Here is a 20359-nt window from a genome sequence, read left to right as displayed (position 1 = left end):
TCTCTGCTGACCTGGGGACGCTTGACAAGGGCCATGTGCTGAACACATGTTCAATCCCAAAACCTGCAGTGGAGGTGCACACAACCCAGACTCCAGGGAATTCTCAGGCCCATAAGATGGGAACTTTACAGCAGATACTGATTAGTGGAAATCTTGGATTATTCACAGTACATAATGTCACCCTGTATGTTTCCTATACAAAATCCTCTGCTGAACATAACCCCATCTCTCCACCTCAGCTACCTTGCACTGTGTGCAGCCCTGATCCACGTGTGATACCCCACAAAGCACTCACACCTACAATACACAAAGGGCATGCAAACCCCCAAAATATCATGTTCTGCCTCACATTCTATGCAGCTTTCCAGCAGCAAACTAAATAAGTTATTTGTAACTGCACTTGCAGCTGAATACAGTGTCTGCACTCCAGGTTCTGACTCTTGAAACCATTGTAGAAGACACCAGCTCCTCTTCCAGCCAATCATTATGTTAATCAGCTACATTGTTTTAAAAGTAAGAAGTTGAACCACCAGCAGTAGGAGACAGACAGACGGACACTGCTTTCAGCCGAAAGGACATATAAATAAATAAATCTGAAACCACTGAAACTTTGTAACAAAAATGATGATGGGGTTTTACATTCCCTTTAAAAGCATTAAATTAAAAGTATTCAGATTGAAACTTATGGAAAAGCCTCTTGTCTGGAATTGCACAGGCCCCAAACACTCGGCATCACAAATCTCCTGTCTGTCGTCATGTTCATGCTGGGGTAGGAAAGTGCATTCAGATGCTTTTCTCTAACAAATCAGCAGTTCTGTCACTTTCTGGCATCAAACCTTGCCACTGTTTGGAAATAGAAAGAGGGACAAAAAGATATGCAGCGAGAATTTTTCGACCACGCCCATTTTTGTGGTCACACCCCCTAATTACCATATCCATTATACAAAATTTGGCAGGTTATGGAAGTTTGAACACATTTCTGTGTTTTTTATGTGTTATTACAGTTTTGCTAATGTAGGACGTTTCCCCAAGAGACCTGCTTATCTTAAACTGTTACAAAAGTATCTAAGTATCTGTTCTGGGCTCTCTGCCAAAAGCCAATTGAGTTAGAAACTTTATATAGTTTTCTGGCTGTTCAGTGCAGGAGATCAAAGAGAAAGTCGGGACATTTCAGTAACAAGCCGGGGACTGCGGGTTCAGCTGTCAATATCTGGACTGTTGCCTCTGTGCCAAATTGTTCTCTTTGAAAAGAGTGCTGTTCTGTATTAAAAGGAGAGGAAATCCACATGATGAACCAGAGACAGATACAGTTCTCCCCTCTTTCTGCTGTGCATTGACTTTGCCCCCAAATCATAGGGAGACACTGTGGGATCAGCAACGTCACACACACAGAATAGCGACCATTCCCCATTGTGCCACCGTCTGGCTGCTGTGCATTACAGCTCCCTCTATTCTCAGCCAATCAACACACCCCCTGGGATTGAAAAACTAAAACAGAATCACAAGGTTTGGATATCAGGGAGTGAGGCAGATTTTAAAAGGGTTATTCACCTTTCAGTCAACTTTTCATATGAAATACAGAGTGATGTTCTGAGACAATTTGCAATTGGTTTTTGTTTTTTATTGTTTGTGGTTTTTGAGTTATTTAGCTTTTTTATTCATCAGCTCTCCAATTTGTAATTTCAGCAATCTGGTTGTTAGGATCCAAACTACCCTAGCAACCATGCACTGAATTGAATAAGGGACTGGAATATGAATAGGAGAGGGCCTAGAAAGATGAGAAATAAAAAGAAGCACTAACAATACTTTTGTAGCCTTACAGAGAATTTGTTTTTTAGATGGGGGTTAATGACCCTCATTGGAAAGCTGAAGAAAGTCAGGCAAATAATTAAAAAACTATAAAAAAAATAGATAATAAAGACCAATTGAAAAGTTGCTTGGGGTTGGCCATTCTATAACATACTTAAAGTTGAATCACTACGCCTTTAAGGAGAAATAAGAAAAAGCAGAATGACTCTTACCCTTCCAGCTGTATAACATCCGGCCTTTGTAACCGTGGCCAGAACCCGGCACATCACTCAGTAGGGTTGGTACTTGCCACTGACATATGCTGCCATTTTATCAGCCCCATTTAATTTGATAGCAATGTTAATAACAGGGAATATACAGATCATTAATCCATTCCTCTGTGGCACAGATACAGCTGGTGGCTGAAGGCAAGTTCATAGGGGTTTATTCAACTCAAGGATAGCAATGGTGCAATACAGATGAAGACATGAAGCATCTAGACAGATGGCCAGACACCTTGCCCTGATCATCATGAGTACAAGTATGGAATCCATTATTCAGAAACCCAGTATCCAGAAAGCTCCAAATTACAGAAAGGCCATCTCCCATAGACTATTTTTTTCATCAAATAATCCAAATTTTTAAAAACAATTTCCTTTTTCTCTGTAATAATAAAACAGTAGCTTGTACTTGATCCCAACTAAGATATAATTAATCCTCATTGGAAGCAAAACCAGCTCATTGGGTCTATTTAACATTTACATGATTTTCTAGGTATGAAGATCTAATATCCTGAAAAACCCAGGTCCCAAGCATTCTGGATAACAGGTCCCATCCCTGCACTTGTTTTATTCTTTGGCTATCATAAAACAAACCATAGACAGGGAGGGCAATGTGGAGGGGGGGCTTCAAATTATGGAGATAGAAGCCAGTTTGTCCCAGTGACATGACATGATAATGGTGACTTGGGATTGTATTATATAAAACAGCCCTGTGTCATACCTCACAACTGTCTGCTTTCCATGGGACAGTCCCGATTTTGACAGCTCAATCGCAGTCCCGGATTGTTACTGAAATGCCTCTTTGATCTCCTGCATTGAACAGCCAGAAAAAGATACAAAGTTTCTAAAACGTAATTTTGGCAGAGAGCCCAGAATATGTGACAGATGCACTTAGATACTTTTGTAACAATTTAAGATAAGCAAAGAAACAATTGTAACTATTTGAGATAAGCAGGTCTCTTGGGGAAACTGTGGCTTGCTTCTTATAGGGCAATTCACCTTCATTAGCAAAACTGTAATAACACATAAAAACCACAGAAATGTGTTCAAACTTTCATAAATGGCAGAGGGGCTGCTGTAAGATGCCATAGACACTCACTATTTAGTGGGCTGGTGCACCTATTGGGCTGGTGCACTATTTTCTGTGCACCTAAAATGTCAGGGCCTAATTCAGGTCTGGTCTGAGAATTAAAATAGGCCCTGGCATTTCAGGTACACAGAGGCCCAATCAGCCCACATAGAGGCCCATCCAGCCCCCACCAGCCCACTAAATACTGACTTTCTATGGGACCTTATAGCAGCCCCTCTGGCATTTGCCAGAACCCACAGATTGCCAGTCCAGGCCTGGCCTAATTTAATTCTTAGTCCAGAGCTGAGAGCTGTTCCTGGGCAGGAGATTATATAGATAGTGTGACGTTCCCACAGAGTGATACACATGATATGCCTTTATCAGACACTATTCCATCCCTTGAGAAGGAACCAAAGAGCTCACTCTCCCCCTTTGCTGCACTTTGGGGCATCATGTCCTGTAGCAGTTGCCTAGTTGCCTTCTCTCTATTGGAGACCAGGGCAAGTGTTAAAAGGGGCGGATAAGGGAGCTCCCAGGCTCAGAGCGGAGCTGTCCCCCGGCCAATGATGTGGGAGGTTTGGAGCGCACAGCTCAGCTGGCAGACATTTAAATGAGAGACACATCGGCGCTGCTGCAATTTGTAGGTCGGATTGGAAGGATTTCCCCGTGTAGCAGCCTCACATGGACTAGTCTTGATCTGCTGTGAGCCAGCGGCCCCTTCCCACAGGTGAGCTCCTCTATGGGATCGCTCAGCTCAGCGCCCGCAGCTGGACACTACCATTGACCGGGAGTAGGGGGTTGATTTTGGGAAGGGATTTATAACCTTTATTTATAAGCCAAACGTGTTGAATAATTGTCAGGTAATTAATTTAGGTGCTGCACAGGTGCCAGAGATCATCATCCTCACTATAGTGCGATTTGTCTGCGCGGGCGTCTGGCTGCGATTCTGTTGCTGCATCAGTATTTGCGCCCTGGGGAATCAGTTGTAACTCCCCGGATAATACATTTATTGTATATTCATTTCTCTGATTAATATAGTGATGCCGCAATGTGCTGTTATAGACGCAGACGTGCCAGTTTATTATAGGCGGAGAAGTTGCTGCGACAGTCACCCACTGAGCGACAATAATAAACTAAAGACAAGCAGCTTGGCACGTGTTGCTTCCACTGGGCACTCGTTTGGCTACTGGAAGGGCCACGAGTAGTTGCAGCTCTGTTGGGCAATGGGCACAAAGTGTCGCACCTTTCCTGTGTGTACTGACACTAACAATCCAATATATAATGTACAGGGCTCTATATTGACTGCCAGGAGGGCTGCACGTGGTATGAAGGTGCCAGTTGGCGCAACAGGAGGGGCAGCTGAAGATTCGGAAATTATAATAGGGAACTATGAGACCTGCTGTATATTAGCGATTATTCGTCTCTGCTTCGCAAATCGCAGTTACTTTCTGGGCGGAAAATGCATTTGGTCTCCTTTATTGTGTTGTTTCTGCCATTTCTATTCTTCCCAATTATTGTGCGTTTAATCAAGTGCCGAGAAAGCAAATAATGAGATGTTTTATAACAGAGGGAACCAGCTAATGATATTTTATCCAACTGATTTTCTTTTGGTTTCATGAGGGGTGCAGGGCAGTGCAGTGATGTGCGACTTTCTGATAAACATTTAGGAATCTGTGAAAACACTATGTGACTTCTTGAAAGGGTTTTTTTTCTCTCCCCCAGTGTGTGTATAAAATACAACTTCATCCATTTCTGTGCTGCAGCCCAGGGACATCATCATATTTATTAAATATGGAACTGTCAGGCCTGTCCTGTTACCCTGAAAAACCTCATAGAGAAGCTGTAACGCCTTTAAATGGGACAGTAATAATAATAATAACAACAATAATAATAACAATAATACTACTACTACTACTACTAATAATAATAATAACAATAATAAAACTACTACTACTATTACTAATAATAATTATAATAATAACAATAATAATATAGGCATCATGTACCTTTAATGTAAAATGTAAGTAAGTTTGACGTCATTGAGGAGTTCATGACCATATAAAGGCACAGACCAATGTCTGAGGGATTTTATAGGGTTAAGCAACTCCTAAATGGCTTCTGTTCTGATGTCTGATGTCCTCATATTTTACAAGACGGGGGGACATATATTGTTTTTAGAACACACACGTTTGGATGAGGAATCGAACACAAATGACGTCACTGAGCAGCGATTATAAGTAATTGCAGTCATATTATAGTTGATGTGAGTGAGTGAGTGAGTGAGGGGCTGGTGAGTGAGGTGAGTCTGTATAACAGGGGAGCAGTTGACCGTGGCGGGAGACTTTAGCGTTAGCGCATAGACCTGAATGTCTCGCCGGACACTGACACGAACAATTGATGTTTTTTTTGCACGAGGATGTTTAAAGGCCTGAGAATGAGTTTCTTCTGATCTGTATTGGACTAATCCTGAGTGTCAGTTCCATAAGGTCATATATATATAAATATATATGTGTGTGTGTGTGTCCCGGCAGAATGTGTCAGTCTGGGGTCGGGGAGTTGTATCAGTCCCAGTAGTGACCGATGGGTCTCACAGTGATACAGTTATTGGGTTACACAAGGGGTGAGACGCTGCGACTTGTTCTCTCCAGTAAAGCAGCATCGTGTGTCCTGCAGCTTCCTGTTCTGTTCTCTTTATATTTATATATTTCTCTTTATAACACTTGTATATGGGCAGCTCTGTGTGACTACATCACATACCTACCTACCTATCTACCTACCTGCTCCCGGATTATACTGCAGCTCAGACACGGTATGTCCTGCTATGGGCAGCTCACGGGAGTTGATCAGATTATAGGAGCTCACGGGAGTTGATCAGATTATAGGAGCTCACGGGAGTTGATCAGATTATAGGAGCTCACGGGAGTTGATCAGAAGATTATAGGAGCTCACGGGAGTTGATCAGCAGATTATAGGAGCTCACGGGAGTTGATCAACAGATTATAGGAGCTCACGTGAGTTGATCAGATTATAGGAGCTCACGGGAGTTGATCAGAAGATTATAGGAGCTCACGGGAGTTGATCAGATTATAGGAGCTCACGGGAGTTGATCAGAAGATTATAGGAGCTCACGGGAGTTGATCAACAGATTATAGGAGCTCACGGGAGTTGATCAGAAGATTATAGGAGCTCACGGGAGTTGATCAGCAGATTATAGGAGCTCACGGGAGTTGATCAACAGATTATAGGAGCTCACGTGAGTTGATCAGATTATAGGAGCTCACGGGAGTTGATCAGAAGATTATAGGAGCTCACGGGAGTTGATCAGCAGATTATAGGAGCTCACGGGAGTTGATCAACAGATTATAGGAGCTCACGTGAGTTGATCAGATTATAGGAGCTCACGGGAGTTGATCAGAAGATTATAGGAGCTCACGGGAGTTGATCAGATTATAGGAGCTCACGGGAGTTGATCAGAAGATTATAGGAGCTCACGGGAGTTGATCAACAGATTATAGGAGCTCACGGGAGTTGATCAGAAGATTATAGGAGCTCACGGGAGTTGATCAGCAGATTATAGGAGCTCACGGGAGTTGATCAACAGATTATAGGAGCTCACGTGAGTTGATCAGATTATAGGAGCTCACGGGAGTTGATGAGAAGATTATAGGAGGTCACGGGAGTTGATCAGAAGCTAAAAGCAGTTGTTGTTCTCTGTTCTGTGCAGCTCTGGGGAGTTGTTGTAACTAATGGCCGGTGTCTATTCTGTAAGGCTGGGCAATGAGATAAATGTAGTGATTTGTGCTCTCACTTTCCGAACTCAGACACTTATCGGGCTTCTCTCTCTGATCTGTTACATGTAACATTGTTTCCACTATTATCTTATCAGGGAACATGATGCTCCTATTTTACACAGTTCCATTGCCCAGTGTCAGATGCCTCCAGCCCAAGACTATTCTGGTGTTTAGGCACATTAAGGTGAGTTTGAGGCTAGAGCAACAGTATAGCAGGGGCTTATTTAAAAAATAAATTTAGATCACACTATGGCACATCCTGATATCATGTATATAGGAGTGTAGGATAGGCATGTAAAACCTGTAGCCCCACAGATGTTACTGAACTGCAGCTTTCAGCATGGACTGTGGGTTGGTTTCTGTTTAAAATCTGATGGGCCCAGGATGGGCATATTTACATTCATGTTCCCTTGGATTGTGTCCCCATACTTACAGAAAAGGCCCCACACCTCTATCTGCTGCTCTCCTGGTCTGAGCTTTTTCACAATACAGACTTGTGTTTCTCACTGGCTCATTTTACCTTATACTGTGTATTTAAAGGGGGGGTCACCTTCAAGACCTGCCAATTCTGAGCAATTTTTCTATCGGTCTTCATTTTTGTTTGTTTTTTTTAATTAATTGCCTTCTCCTTTTGAATCTTTCCAGATTTCAAATGGGGTCACTGACCCCATCTAAAAAAAAATCTCTGCTAGGCTACAAATGTATAGTTATTGCTACTTTGTATGATGTATCTTTCTATTCCGGCCTCTCCTATTCATATTCCAGTCTCTTATTCAAATCAGTGCATGGTTGCTAGGGTAAATAGGACCCTAGCATGGTTGCTAGGGTAAGCAGGACCCTAGCAACCTAGTTGGTTAAATGGCAAATTGGAGAGCTGCTAAATAAAAACGCTAAATAACTCAAAAACCACAAATAATAAAAAAAGAAAACCAATTGCAAATTGTCTCAGAATATCACTCTCTACATCAGTGATCCCGAACCAGTAGCTGTAACATGTTGCTCTCCGACCCCTTGGATGTTGCTCCCAGTGGCCTCAAAGCAGGAGCTTATTTTTGAACATGTTTGGAAACATCTACTCAGGGATATCATGGGTCAGGGTGGTGCTGTTAAACTAATGTATTAGTCCTGCAGTTCCTCTTAAAAGGGAGAACTATCATCACTATAAACCTGCACCCAACTTTAGTGGACAATTAATGATCAGTTTCACAAGCATTTTTTTTGTTGTTTTTGCATCTTAAAAGCTTCCTGCTGTAAAGGCATCAAGCTTGCTGTTTGTCAGTAGCACGGAGTTGCTGGAATCAGCCAATTAAAGCAGGAGAAATCTGCCAGTGACTTACAGCACGAGTGTGTTGTTTTAGTCAGGGAAATAATTAGGGCTGCACTGACTCCACAAGTTCAGTGATGGGCGAATCTGGGCCTTTCACTTTGCAGAATAATTCGCGAAAATGCAGTCAATTTTTATACGCTTGACTATTTCGCCCAAATGCATTCAAGTCAATGGGCGTCTGAATAATTGTGACGCGCGACCATTTTTATGCACTCAACAATTTTTTTATGCACTCACGCGATGATTTGTCATGGCGGATTTTTTTTCGCCTGCAAATTTTCAACACAGTTTCGTTAAAACATTCACAGGTGGCGAAACGCAAAAATTCATGCCTGCCCGGTTTATGCGCCCATCACTACAATTTGTTGTGCGAAGGATTTGTCCATATCTAGCTGCCTGGCCAAGCCAAATCTGAACTTTTAAAATCATGTCAATTTATTCAACGCTTTCTGGATAATGGGTTTCCGGATAACAGATCCCATACCTGTACTGTACTAGTATTGGGCAGCTTAGCTAGTTTTGGCCATATTACTTGACCGTGTTTTTGTGTTGGGCCATTTGGCAACTGGTTTTCAAAATATTGTTTGGTTGCTAGTCACAAAGCACAGTTAGTAAGTCAGCCCCAGGCTGCATTGTTACATTTGCTGCAATATCTTGTCATACAGAAGTATTCTGTTGTGTGTACCTCTTAACTCAGCATTGAAGTCTGTGGGGCTGTTCACACTATACCTGTGCCTCCCTTCATTTATTGAGCTGGAACAACACTCTTCTATTTGTCATTTGTCTTTTTGGCTGAAGAAGCTACAAGGGGCCCACTAGTGTTTAAGTCCTGCAACCAATTCTATTTGGACTATTGGCCTTCCACTTGCCAAGGGGAGTGTAAAACCTGTAGCAAGCAGGAGGGCCGGGCAGAAGACGCAAAACTTCATTTACTAAAGCAGGAAGCATCTCCAGTTGCTTTTCTGCTCTGTTCTATAGCAGACCAGGAGACCATACAGAACAATAGGGGGCGCTCTGGTTACACATTCATGATATTATCAGTATAAAAAATGCTAAAGTGTTCAGAGGAATGTTCTGGGCATTTTGCACTAAATTATATGGTAGTATGTGGTTCCCCTTGATTGTTTGGCTGTTTGCCAGAAGTTTGCTTATCTTCTCCTATTCCCTGTTCTATTATAACGCTATGTAGAAGACAACAGTCCCAGATCACACCAGGGCTATAGACAAGGTTACTACAGCACTTGATAAATAAGCGACACTTCTGGAAGCAGAATCGAGTGCTCAAACTGCAACCAGCACAACCCAGTAATTTAAATGTTTTTTAAAGTGTCTCTGATTTTTTAATTGGTTTGGTTACCTTCTCACAATGGGAACTCGCCAGCGACAGCTTTGTAGGCAGCGCAACACTTTGTCTACTAGAAGAGAATGTAAATATTAAATAAACCCAATAGGCTGTTTTATTATTACAGAGAACAAGGAAATCATTTTTAAAAAATTGTATTACAGTAGAACCCCCATTTTACGTTATTAAGGGGACCAGGAAAAAAAATGATGTCAAATTCGAGAAACTGGAAAATCAGGGAAATGTGTTAAAGTAACTTTTTCTTCAAGTATGGAAAGGATATAAGTACAGGAGTTCGTTTTACTTTGAAATACAATATTTACTGCTTTAATAACAAAGGTTAAACATTGCAGCGTTAATGTTACACTATGGGGGACATGTGCAAGACTCTCTGTCAGTCACATACACAACCCAAAGTAATAAGTGATTGGTGCAGGACTGTATAAGGGGCAGACTCATTGGAATTGACTATTTACAGGCAGAACCATGGCGAAATATACATCTGGTTAGTATTTTAAACCTCTTTATTTCACTAATAATAACACTCACAGAGGACAAACAGCAATTTTTGGGAACGTCAAGACAATTTTTGAATGTAAAATCCGGGAAAACATAACTTAAGATCAGGGAAATGCACCCTTTGAAATGCATTATAAATTGGTGAGACCACTAATAAAAAATGTAAAATGCAGGAAAAATTTAAATCACGGTAGTTAAAATTGAGGTTTCTTTGTATTTGTTTAATTCTAAGCTTTCTGGATAACGGGTTTCCGGATAATGGACCCCATACCTGTATTTTTATTTTAACAATCATTTATGACGCACAATATATTTCATAGGACTGTGGATAGGTGTATGCATCAAACATACAGATTAAATACAAATAAACTGTCACTTGAATCATTCTGCATTAGTGATTTCCAAACTGTGGGACTGGACCCCCCCTAGAGCAGTGCAGTGGTTGGAGGGGCCTGAACACCAGTCAGCGTAATATTTGGGGGTAACTGTCCACCAGGCCCGGACTGTCAATCTGTGGGTTCTGGCAAATGCCAGAGGGGCTGCTATAAGGTCCCATAGAAAGTCAGTATTTAGTGGGCTAGTGGGGGGATATTTGGGCCTCTATGTGGGCTGATTGGGCTTCTGTGTATATGAAATGCTTAAAAGTTAAATCAAGTGACTGTATGAAAGAACATTCAGAGAAAAGGAACCTTCTATATATCACCCACACATGGCACATTGTAAGCGAGTGTCAGAGAAGGAGAACTCTCATATTTATCAAGTACTCTGCTAATGAGAAACAAGACAAAGAGCAGTAAAGACAAATGAAGCTGCAGCCAGACTTGTGGAATGAATAATTGGTTATTTCCCAGTCTCAGGATAAGTGGTGACTATCACTATCTTAATGGGAGTTCTTATCCTGCCTTCTTCGCCTTAATACCGACATGTGGTTACTACGTAAAACGGGATCTTTTATTACTTTATTCCCCAAATCTATCACCAAAGTTTGCTACTGGTTAAGTAGCCCCTAGTAACTAATTAGCAGGAGAAAGGAAACATTTAGCTGACACAGAGTTAACTATGATTGCAGATTTATCAGAATTTGTCTTGATTTTGCTCAGAGCATCTCATGCATAAGAAATATTGAGTAACATTTCTCACATTTTTCCATGCTTGGGTATTTATCATTGGTCCCTTGATTTTTTTGATTGTGAAAGTGCCAAATATTAATTCAATGGCAATTAAGGGCTGAATAGGCAGGTTTGAGTCCTCAAATTAATTTGGTGAGAAAATACCTGCAAGAAAATGGAGAAAAACATTTTTTTTTTGATTTGATGAATTTTTGTGTAGCTTTTAAACCATAATCAGGTCTAGCTTAGTGTAAATCATCCCTGAAGGCTGGTAGGGTAGTGCAGAAGGTTGTTCACCATTAAATTAACTCTTAGTTGAGACAATTTGCTATTGGTTTCCATTCTTTATTTTTTGTGTTTTTGAGTTATTTAGCTCTTTATTAAGGATCGTGCACGTGGCCATTTTTACCTGCGCTCCCTTGCGTTGCACTTTCTTCCGTTCAGCCGCAGGGATGTGCAGGAGTATACGCAGTCAATTATTTTGAAGGGGGCTGTACTCACACAGATGCATGTAAGCGCTGAACGCAGGTTGGGACGCAGCATGTTGCATTCGGCGCTTACATGCGTCTGTGTGGGTACAGCCCCCTTCAAAATAATTAACTGCGTCTACTCCTGCGCTCCCCTGCGGTTGAACGGAAGAAAGCGCAATGCAGGGGAGCGCAGGAAAAACTGCCCGTTTGTAAGAGCCCTAAAGCGGCTCTCTGGTTTGTATTTTCAATAATCCGGGTGTTAGGATTCAAATTACCCTAGCAACCATGCATTGATACGAAAGGGAGACTGGAATATGAATAGGAGAGGGCCGAATAGAAAGATGGGCAATAAAAAGTAGCAATAACTATATATTTGTATCCTTATAGAGCACGTGTTTTTAGATGGGGTTAGTGACCCCCACTTGAAAGCTGGAAACAGTCAGAAGAAGAAGGCAAATAAGTCAAAAACTATAACGAAGAAAAAAATGAAGGCCAATTGAAAAATTGCTTAGAATTAGCTACTCTGTAACATACTAAAATGTAACCCCTTTAATGGCTCCTACATAAACAAAGGGCACAATGCTGCAGGCTGGAATAGTGTTACAGAGATGAATAGGTCCTGGTTCTGGAAACATGGCAGATGGTGAGCTTAGGGTCAGGCACAACGAGGGCAGATCAAAATGCTGGAATTTAAGGTCAGGATTTGGGTTTAAGCGGAACAGGAGTGAATCTGGAGACCAGGCTGAAGTTTTATGGAAGTACAGTAGGCAATGGAAGGACTGTAATCAGAATGGATTAGAGTAGCCAATAATATCCATACACACAGGCAGCCTAATGACCTTTCTATGGGCCCTTAACTCCTATTTCTCACTGACTAGTGATCAAGTCTACTCGACAGGTCAGCATTATCCTCTGTGTGATCCAGAGTTTGGAACCGATCATTAATGACCAAACAACTCCTTAAATTGTAACTACCATTACTAGCATGCATGTGATTTTTAGGTTTTGTCTGAAACTTTTACACTAGTTATACAAGACCCCAAAGCAAGGTTTGTAACACAGACGAATGGTCACACTGTGGGGCTCATTTATCAACACTGGGCAAATTTGCCTGTAGGCAGTAACCCATGGCAACCAATCAAATTGTTGCATTCATTGTTCTACCTGCAGCTGGCTGAAAAAAAGCCAATCACTGCTATTGGTTACTGCCCATGGCCAAATTTGCTATTGTTAATTGCCAGTGTTGATAAATGGTGGTGTTGTGACCAATATACGCATTATACTCATATATTTATTCTGTGCAATATTACTGTAGCCTTGCATAGGAACAGCTCTGTGTGTGGTTAAACAGAGCAGCTTTGTTTGTCTCCATTCATTTGAACAGTAGAAGTGGTAAGTTCGTATGAGGTCAAATTCAATTCTAAAAATCACACACTTTTTTCTCTCTTTTAGGGTAAGGCCACACGAGGAGATTCGGGGAGATTTTGTCGCCTGGCGACTAATCGCCTCGTCTTTTGAACGACTATCTCCCCGAACTACTACTCAGCGTTTTTCCCCATAGGCTACATTGAAAAGTCGCCTGCGCTAATGCACACGCGGCAATGCATTTTCTATAGTCGCCCGAAGTTGCCTCACTGAGACAGTTCGGGGAGATAGTCGCTCAAAAGACGAAGCGATTAGTCGCCAGGCGACAAAATCTCCCCGATTAATCTCCTCGTGTGGACTAGCCCTTAGACTGAAAACATATGCATTTAGCAGTACTCCATACAGAGGTCGGGAGGTGGGTGTTTCTGGCTGGGACGCTTGCGCATTATTCCGAATGGACGCGAGGCAATAAGATTCCTGAATGTAACAGCTGTAGGGAGTAGGGCTCCCTTGTGTCATCTGTGTTCCACACCTTGTATCAAAGAACTGCATTTCTAGTCTTATGGGGGTTATGTTATAAAAGACAACCAATTAGCAGGTAGGATTTACTGGTCATCTATTGCTATGGGTTACTGCACTTGTGCAGATTTATCAAGGGTCAAACTGAAATTTGTCATTTTTAGATTCGAATTTCAAGTTTATTTTAGTGTAATTGGACTAGGGAATAGTCCAAATTCGATTTGAGTTTAAAAAAAATTCAAATTTTGAAAAGTATTATGTTCTGTCCCTTAAAGAATTAAAATTCCACTATTCACCATCTAAAACCTGCCAAATTGGTGTTTTAGCTTATGGGAGACCTCCTACAATCAATTTTGAGTCATTTGGTGGACTTTTCTTTTCTTCTAATTTTTTTTTGGTGAAAAAACGAGTTTGTGGGTCGATCCTATTCACTCGAATTTAAAAAATTTGAATTTTTTTAATACACTTCGATTTTTTCTTCGAATTTCGAGTTGATGGGAGTTTTAAAAAACCCCCATAAACTCTAAATTCAACCTTTGATAAATATGCCCCTTACTGTCTTTTATTACAGATGGGGTGGTTAGATTGTTTTGCCTCCAATAAGGATTAATTATATCTTACTTGGGATCAAGTACAAGATGCTGTTTTATTATTACAGAGAAAAAGGAGATGGCCTTCCTGTAATTCGGAGCTTTCTGAATAACGTTTTTCTGGTCAACCGATCCCATGGCTGTATTAGGCTCTAAACCTCAAAGCCACCCTCATTTTGCCAAACTTACTTTCCAGCATAAAATTTGGGCTACAAAACCCCCGACAGCTGCAGGTGCCACTTTTTAATCCTCTTTCAGACATATGGAGGAATTATGAGGCTTTTTTATTCATGGTGCTAATTAGTGAGCTCCAAACTGGACTCAATGTCACACGAGCAGCAAACAAATGTCCAAGTTAGGAAAGGAGTATCCCTAAATGATCCGAAGATATTTCTTATGAAACACTTTTTTACATTCCCCACAATGGCTGTAAAAACACATTTATGTGCTTATCTCTTGGGGCTGTAACCCAAGTCTGTCTTGTGATACCCATTTGATGCTCACGGCATTTGATCTAGTTGAGTCTTTAGCTAAATTTAACCATTGCTTCCTGTTAGTGTTTTGGGGCTGTTAAAAAATGCACGAGGTTTATTTGTCTGAGCCTGATTTGAACATATTCAACATTAATAGGGTTAAAGAAGAGAATTCGAGCAGGGCTAGTCTGGAACGTTAGTTTGCAGTGGGGATTATTTACTGGGATTTTGGAGATTAGACATGACCATTGTTAAAGTGTAGGTTTCCACATTCAGTGCACTTGAAGCCAGAACCTGACATCAGCGCTTTACCATGCAAGGAATGCAGAAATAAATGTTCCATGCAAACATGCGCGGTGATTCGTGTTCAGTTACTGTGGTTATCTAAGGTGCTGCTCCACTACAACAGAAAGAATGGAGCCCTGAGTCTTCGAAGGGGTTTGGATAAATGCAAGGAGGTCAAATATAGAAGATGCACATGTATTGCTGCTGCCAATACTAGGTTATTCTACTGTTCACAAATGCACTTCCTACCTGATGCAGCCCAAAATATATTTCTTTGATCATCTTAATTAAATCTATTCCATGTATGTGTGCGAAGAACTCTCTCTATGGCTGCAGAAACATTGCTGATTTCATCTCATTTTGGGGAATGAAGGAACAGTGAGCTGTTGACCTGTATCACTAGATCCTCAGCACCCTTGTTGTCCCTTAAAGGGGAACCTTTGCGAAAATGAAAATTTAATATAAGCTTCCTCATACTGAAGTAAGACACTTTCTAAATACAATCAAATAAAAAATCTGCATTGTTTCTGAAATAATCAAATTTATATTCACTATTCCTCTCCCAGCATTTGTTTTTCCTCATTCTGTCTTCATGCAGCAGTTGGGTGTCAGAATGATCCAATATATATATTATAGGGGGGCTTAAATAACAGATTCCAGTACAAACAAAATAACTGCTTTTTGCACAAATTCTACATGTAGAGAGACAGGATTTCTGGTGAGTGAGCTCTAATACATCTTCTAGGCAAAAGGAGCCCCCCTATAAGATATATTGGATCATTCATCTGACACCCAACTCCTGAATGAAGACAGAATGAGGAGAAACAAATACTGAGAGAGGAATAGTGAAGATAAACTTGATTATTTCAGAAACAATATCGGATTTTTAATTGATTGTGTTTAGAAAGTTTCTTATTTCAGTATGCTGAAGCTAATATTACATTTTCAAGTTCCCCTTTAACTTTAAGCTTAGATCGTGTTGGCAGCTTATCGGGAAGTGTAATAGGACAAAATCAATATCTGGTGCACAAGACAGATTTCCATTGGGCTGGTATAAAAATTCATTCAGACAAGGACTGCACTGAGCTGTTGATGAAGTCCTCTCCTGACATTGTCTGCATATGCCCCATGTCTCATCCAACTGTCCAGACATCAATTTCACTTTGAATAATCAACTACTTGTTGGAAGCAAAGTCCTGATTGGTTGCTCTCAACAAAAGCACCTAGTAAATAAGCCCTGCATTGTCATGTTCTGTCAAGAAGCGGGCAACTCAAAAGACAGATACTATCCCATGTACTACTCCAGCATCAACTAAAAAGATGCTAGCCAATACCATCCCATGTATTACACATGCCCCTAGTCTTGATGGGAACATTATCAATGTGCAATGATGGTGCAATGTTTAGGACTGTGGGCTTTCATGTATAATTCCAGCCAGAAGTTTTGTTCTCCCCATGCCTTCTTGGGTTTTCTCATAGGACAGGAACTCTGGTTTCCTCCTGAATATACAGGCAGGTTAAGTGACTCATGACAAAACTGACTATACTGAGTGTGAATTTAATAGGGAACTTACATTGTAAAATCCTCTATGGAAGGGACTGATGTATAATTGTTATAAAGTGCTGCATGAATAGTAATGCTAAATGCCTGGATGAGCTGTGACTTTATGTAAAACATGTAGTCAGGCTACTGTCTCAGTCCATGGGCTATTTGCAGTTCTTACTGTAGCTGCCAGCCATCAGCCATAGAAATGGAAATAATTACAATGTACTTCAAGGTCTATAGATTTAATCCAATCAAATGCTAATAATTGTCTTTTTTATATTCCTAGGATGAACTGTCTCGTTTATGCTCTAGGATCCCTTTTCCTTCTGAGTGGGCTCCTCCTCCCCAGCTCCGAAGGGAAGAAGAAGGTTAGTGGATCACAGGGAGCCATTCCTCCCCCTGACAAAGGGCAGCCCAATGACTCTGAGCAAGGTCAAGCTCAGCCAGGAGACCGGGTCAGAGGGAAGGGGAAGGGACAAGCACTAGCGGCTGAAGAAGTGCTGGAGTCCAGTCAAGAAGCTCTACACGTCACTGAACGCAAGTATCTAAAGAGGGACTGGTGTAAGACTCAGCCCTTAAAGCAAACAATTCACGAGGACGGGTGCAACAGTCGTACCATCATCAACCGCTTCTGCTATGGGCAATGCAACTCCTTCTACATCCCCCGTCACATACGCAGGGAGGAGGGCTCATTTCAATCCTGCTCCTTCTGCAAGCCTAAAAAATTCACCACAATGGTGGTCACCCTGAACTGCCCAGAGCTACAACCTCCCACAAAGAAGAAGAGAATTACACGTGTCAAGCAGTGTCGCTGCATCTCCATAGACCTGGACTAATGTGCCGCTGGGCCTGTGAATACTAGAATAATGTACTGGGAGCTTCACTCTTCATATCCATACCATTACTGTCTGTGCCAAGACCATCAAACCACAATCCTCACAGGCATTCTGTTGTGTCCGAGCTACTTTATGCTTTTCATGCTAATACACCATCAGCAGGAATCCAAACAAGCAATAAATATCTAGATTTCCTCCTTCTGCTGAACTGTCCCGAACAGCGTTGGGTTCTTTATCCTTTTTTTTAGGGAATGTGGAGGCCTGCAAAGACGGCATCCATGTATACATTGTGTACATATATATTATTTATTCTCACGTGTGTTTTTGTGCACATAAAAGAGCATGAGAAAAGGCGCTGAGACTGATGAGAGTTAATGAATTGTGCATGTTACTGGCATGTAGCTGTGAGTCGCCACTACAGGAGACCCAATATTAAGGCAATCTATGACTTTCTGTAAGGTTCTCTGTGGGTAAACATGCATTATCCACAATACATTTTCTTATATGTGGGTTAATCTGCCACAAACCTGGCAAATATGGCAGTTTGAGGACAGAAAATGCCATGTGAAGCATGTACAGTCTAATCATCGCAATATATCTTTTAAAACCATTGTGGCTGATTTGGGGGGTAAAGAGCAACACAATGCAGGGAAGTTCCCAGGAGTTGGGGAGACTAATGGCATATTTCTCATGTATTGAAGACTGCCGGGAGAGAGAGAAGCAAACTGGTGCCAAATGGCAGTGGAAAAAGAACGAGGAGGATGAGATATTGAGGCATTTTACTAGGGACTAGATTACTGCAATTTAAAGTTGCTCTGACTCCTCTTATTCACATTTGGGACTGTAGCAACAACAACTCTGTGTCATTTTATTGAGGTCAGGGGTGGGAAACAAATCACTGCATGGCTGGTTATGTCCAGACAGAACCACCCCAAACCCCTCTCGCTTCCCAGAAAGTCCCACAACTGCAATCTGAGACTGTCCCAGCAAAACAGGACAATCTAGGGAAAATGCCATTGCAATTGTAGTGTTGCACGATAAACTGTTCCCTAAAAAAAAAATTATTTGTATTAAACAAATTAGCGCAGAAAGTTTGCCAATAATATGAGCTTCATGATAAATAAAGAAACAGTACAAGATGGAAATATTACATTCATGTCATGCATTTATTGTAGAACTGCATTAGACCTGATAACATTGGAACGGTCAACATTCTCATGTTGGATCCCTACAACTTGGATGTGGCCTGAACGTTGTTTACACACAAAGCAAAACCAAATCCATATCATATCGGTGTTTGTGCTAAATTCTCCAGAACCAAGATCATTGGCCAAACAGAGCAAGTATTTTATTTATGACTAGGGACAACGTTGCCTTGCCATGGCAGAAACTTCACATCATTTATATTAATAGAAATCTAGAGGCCCATTTATCAAAGGTCGAAATTTCTAATTCGTGTGAAGTTTTTTTTAATTCCAATATACCCACAATTCGACTGGGAGGTTTTCAAGAAAAAATTAGAATGTCTAATATTCGATCAAATGGTTCCAACTCAAAAATTCGAATCGTATTTGATTCATATTCAATTCGTACGAATCAAGTTTTTCTCCAAAAAACACCTTAAATGTCAGGAAGGCTATTAAAGGAGAAGGAAAGTCGTTTAGCACTTAGGAGTGCCAAAATGTATTTACTTACCTGAAACCCTGGGCCGGTGTTCCTATCAGCAGAAAACTACACCGGCCCGGGGTTATACCAATGAGCACCACGGAGCGATCCTCTTCCGTCTTCTTCTTTCTTCGGCTTTTTTGTTCTTCTGCTCATGCGTCTGCCCCGGAAAATTTGAAGAGCGAAGAAGTCGGAAGAGAATCACTCCTCTGCCATTGACTCGGCAGGTTTTATTTGGCGAATATTCTAATTAGGGCTACTTCCATGGTCGAGGTGTGATAAATCTCACATTCGAATAGGGGGATTAAAATTTGAATGTGTGAATTTTGACATAAAAAAAAAATCGAATTTACTACTCGACCCTTAATAAATCTGTTTATCAGTGCCGCATTCCGTTCTCTTACTAAGCATTTTATTTTTTTTTTACAAAAGTGAATGAAGCGGCTTCACAGAATTTATTACTTGGAAAAAGCAGTTCTCTTAGGTGAGCCACACTCCAGCAATATCTTTTACATCCAGCCAAAGGCACTGCTAAAGGATTTAACTGTACACGGCAGCTGTAGATACACAAGTAATATACAGTAGATGGGATCCTGCAGAGCGTGTGCCTGTTCTTACACTGTGCCAAATTATAGGTTTTTGGATCATGTCGTTTTTTTTTGTGGGATTGCCTGCTGTTTCATTATCGATGGCCGGGATGTCTATCTTATATTACACTTTGGTTGTAACTGTGGAAGTGTAGACAGAATACATGGCATGTGGCGTGTGGTTTGACATTTGTTTAGATACTTTCCACATCTGCAAGGCTTAACTCTTTTGTTTTGCTGCCTACAGGTTTAAAAGCTTGTGGGATATTGAGCAGAAAAAAGGTATGACCATGTGTACTTTAAACAGGGATTCTTAACCTATGGGTCAGGACAGAAATTTGGGTCCCCCCATGCTGCTTAGAGGGATCCCCAAGATCAACTTTAATAATGTGACGTTTCTTCCTCCTGTAGAAAATAGTTATAATAATAATAAGGTGCCTGATTCAATCTAAGCCAAAGTTTGGGTCACAAAGCTGTTATATCGACTTAACTTGGGTTCCGGGGTGGAAAAAGTAAAGCTGACTTAAAAATGTAACTGGTCCCTTATCCTGGTTATATATTATACTGTCTCACACCAACCCCTCTCTCCTTGAAAGAGTTAGGGACAAATGGCAAAGAGATATCCCTGACCTGGATATATATTCTGGTTCTCTCCGGTAACCCAGAGATTCCGGGGTGCAGTACTTCAATACTTAAATGAAAAGCTCACATTACCGAATATTCGCTCACCAGAGCTATGTCTGTTTGGGTTAAGAGGGGAGTTGAAGCTTCACATACCTCCCAATATTTTGGAAATA

The 20359-nt window shown here is 41.2% G+C and overlaps 1 protein-coding gene across 1 annotated transcript; it reads left to right on the top strand.

Moving 5' to 3' along the window:
* The first annotated feature begins 3801 nt into the window (after positions 1-3801).
* Positions 3802-18460, top strand: grem1.L (gremlin 1, DAN family BMP antagonist L homeolog). The gene is given in 2 exon segments (NM_001090277.1): positions 3802-3865; positions 16761-18460. A coding segment is annotated over 1 exon segment (549 nt). The 5' UTR covers positions 3802-3865; position 16761; the 3' UTR covers positions 17311-18460.
* The last annotated feature ends 1899 nt before the right edge of the window (positions 18461-20359 follow it).

The sequence above is a fragment of the Xenopus laevis genome, chromosome 8L (assembly GCF_017654675.1).
Source record: "Xenopus laevis strain J_2021 chromosome 8L, Xenopus_laevis_v10.1, whole genome shotgun sequence".
NCBI lineage: Eukaryota > Metazoa > Chordata > Amphibia > Anura > Pipidae > Xenopus > Xenopus laevis.
This window is presented reverse-complemented; position numbering and strand designations above follow the sequence as displayed.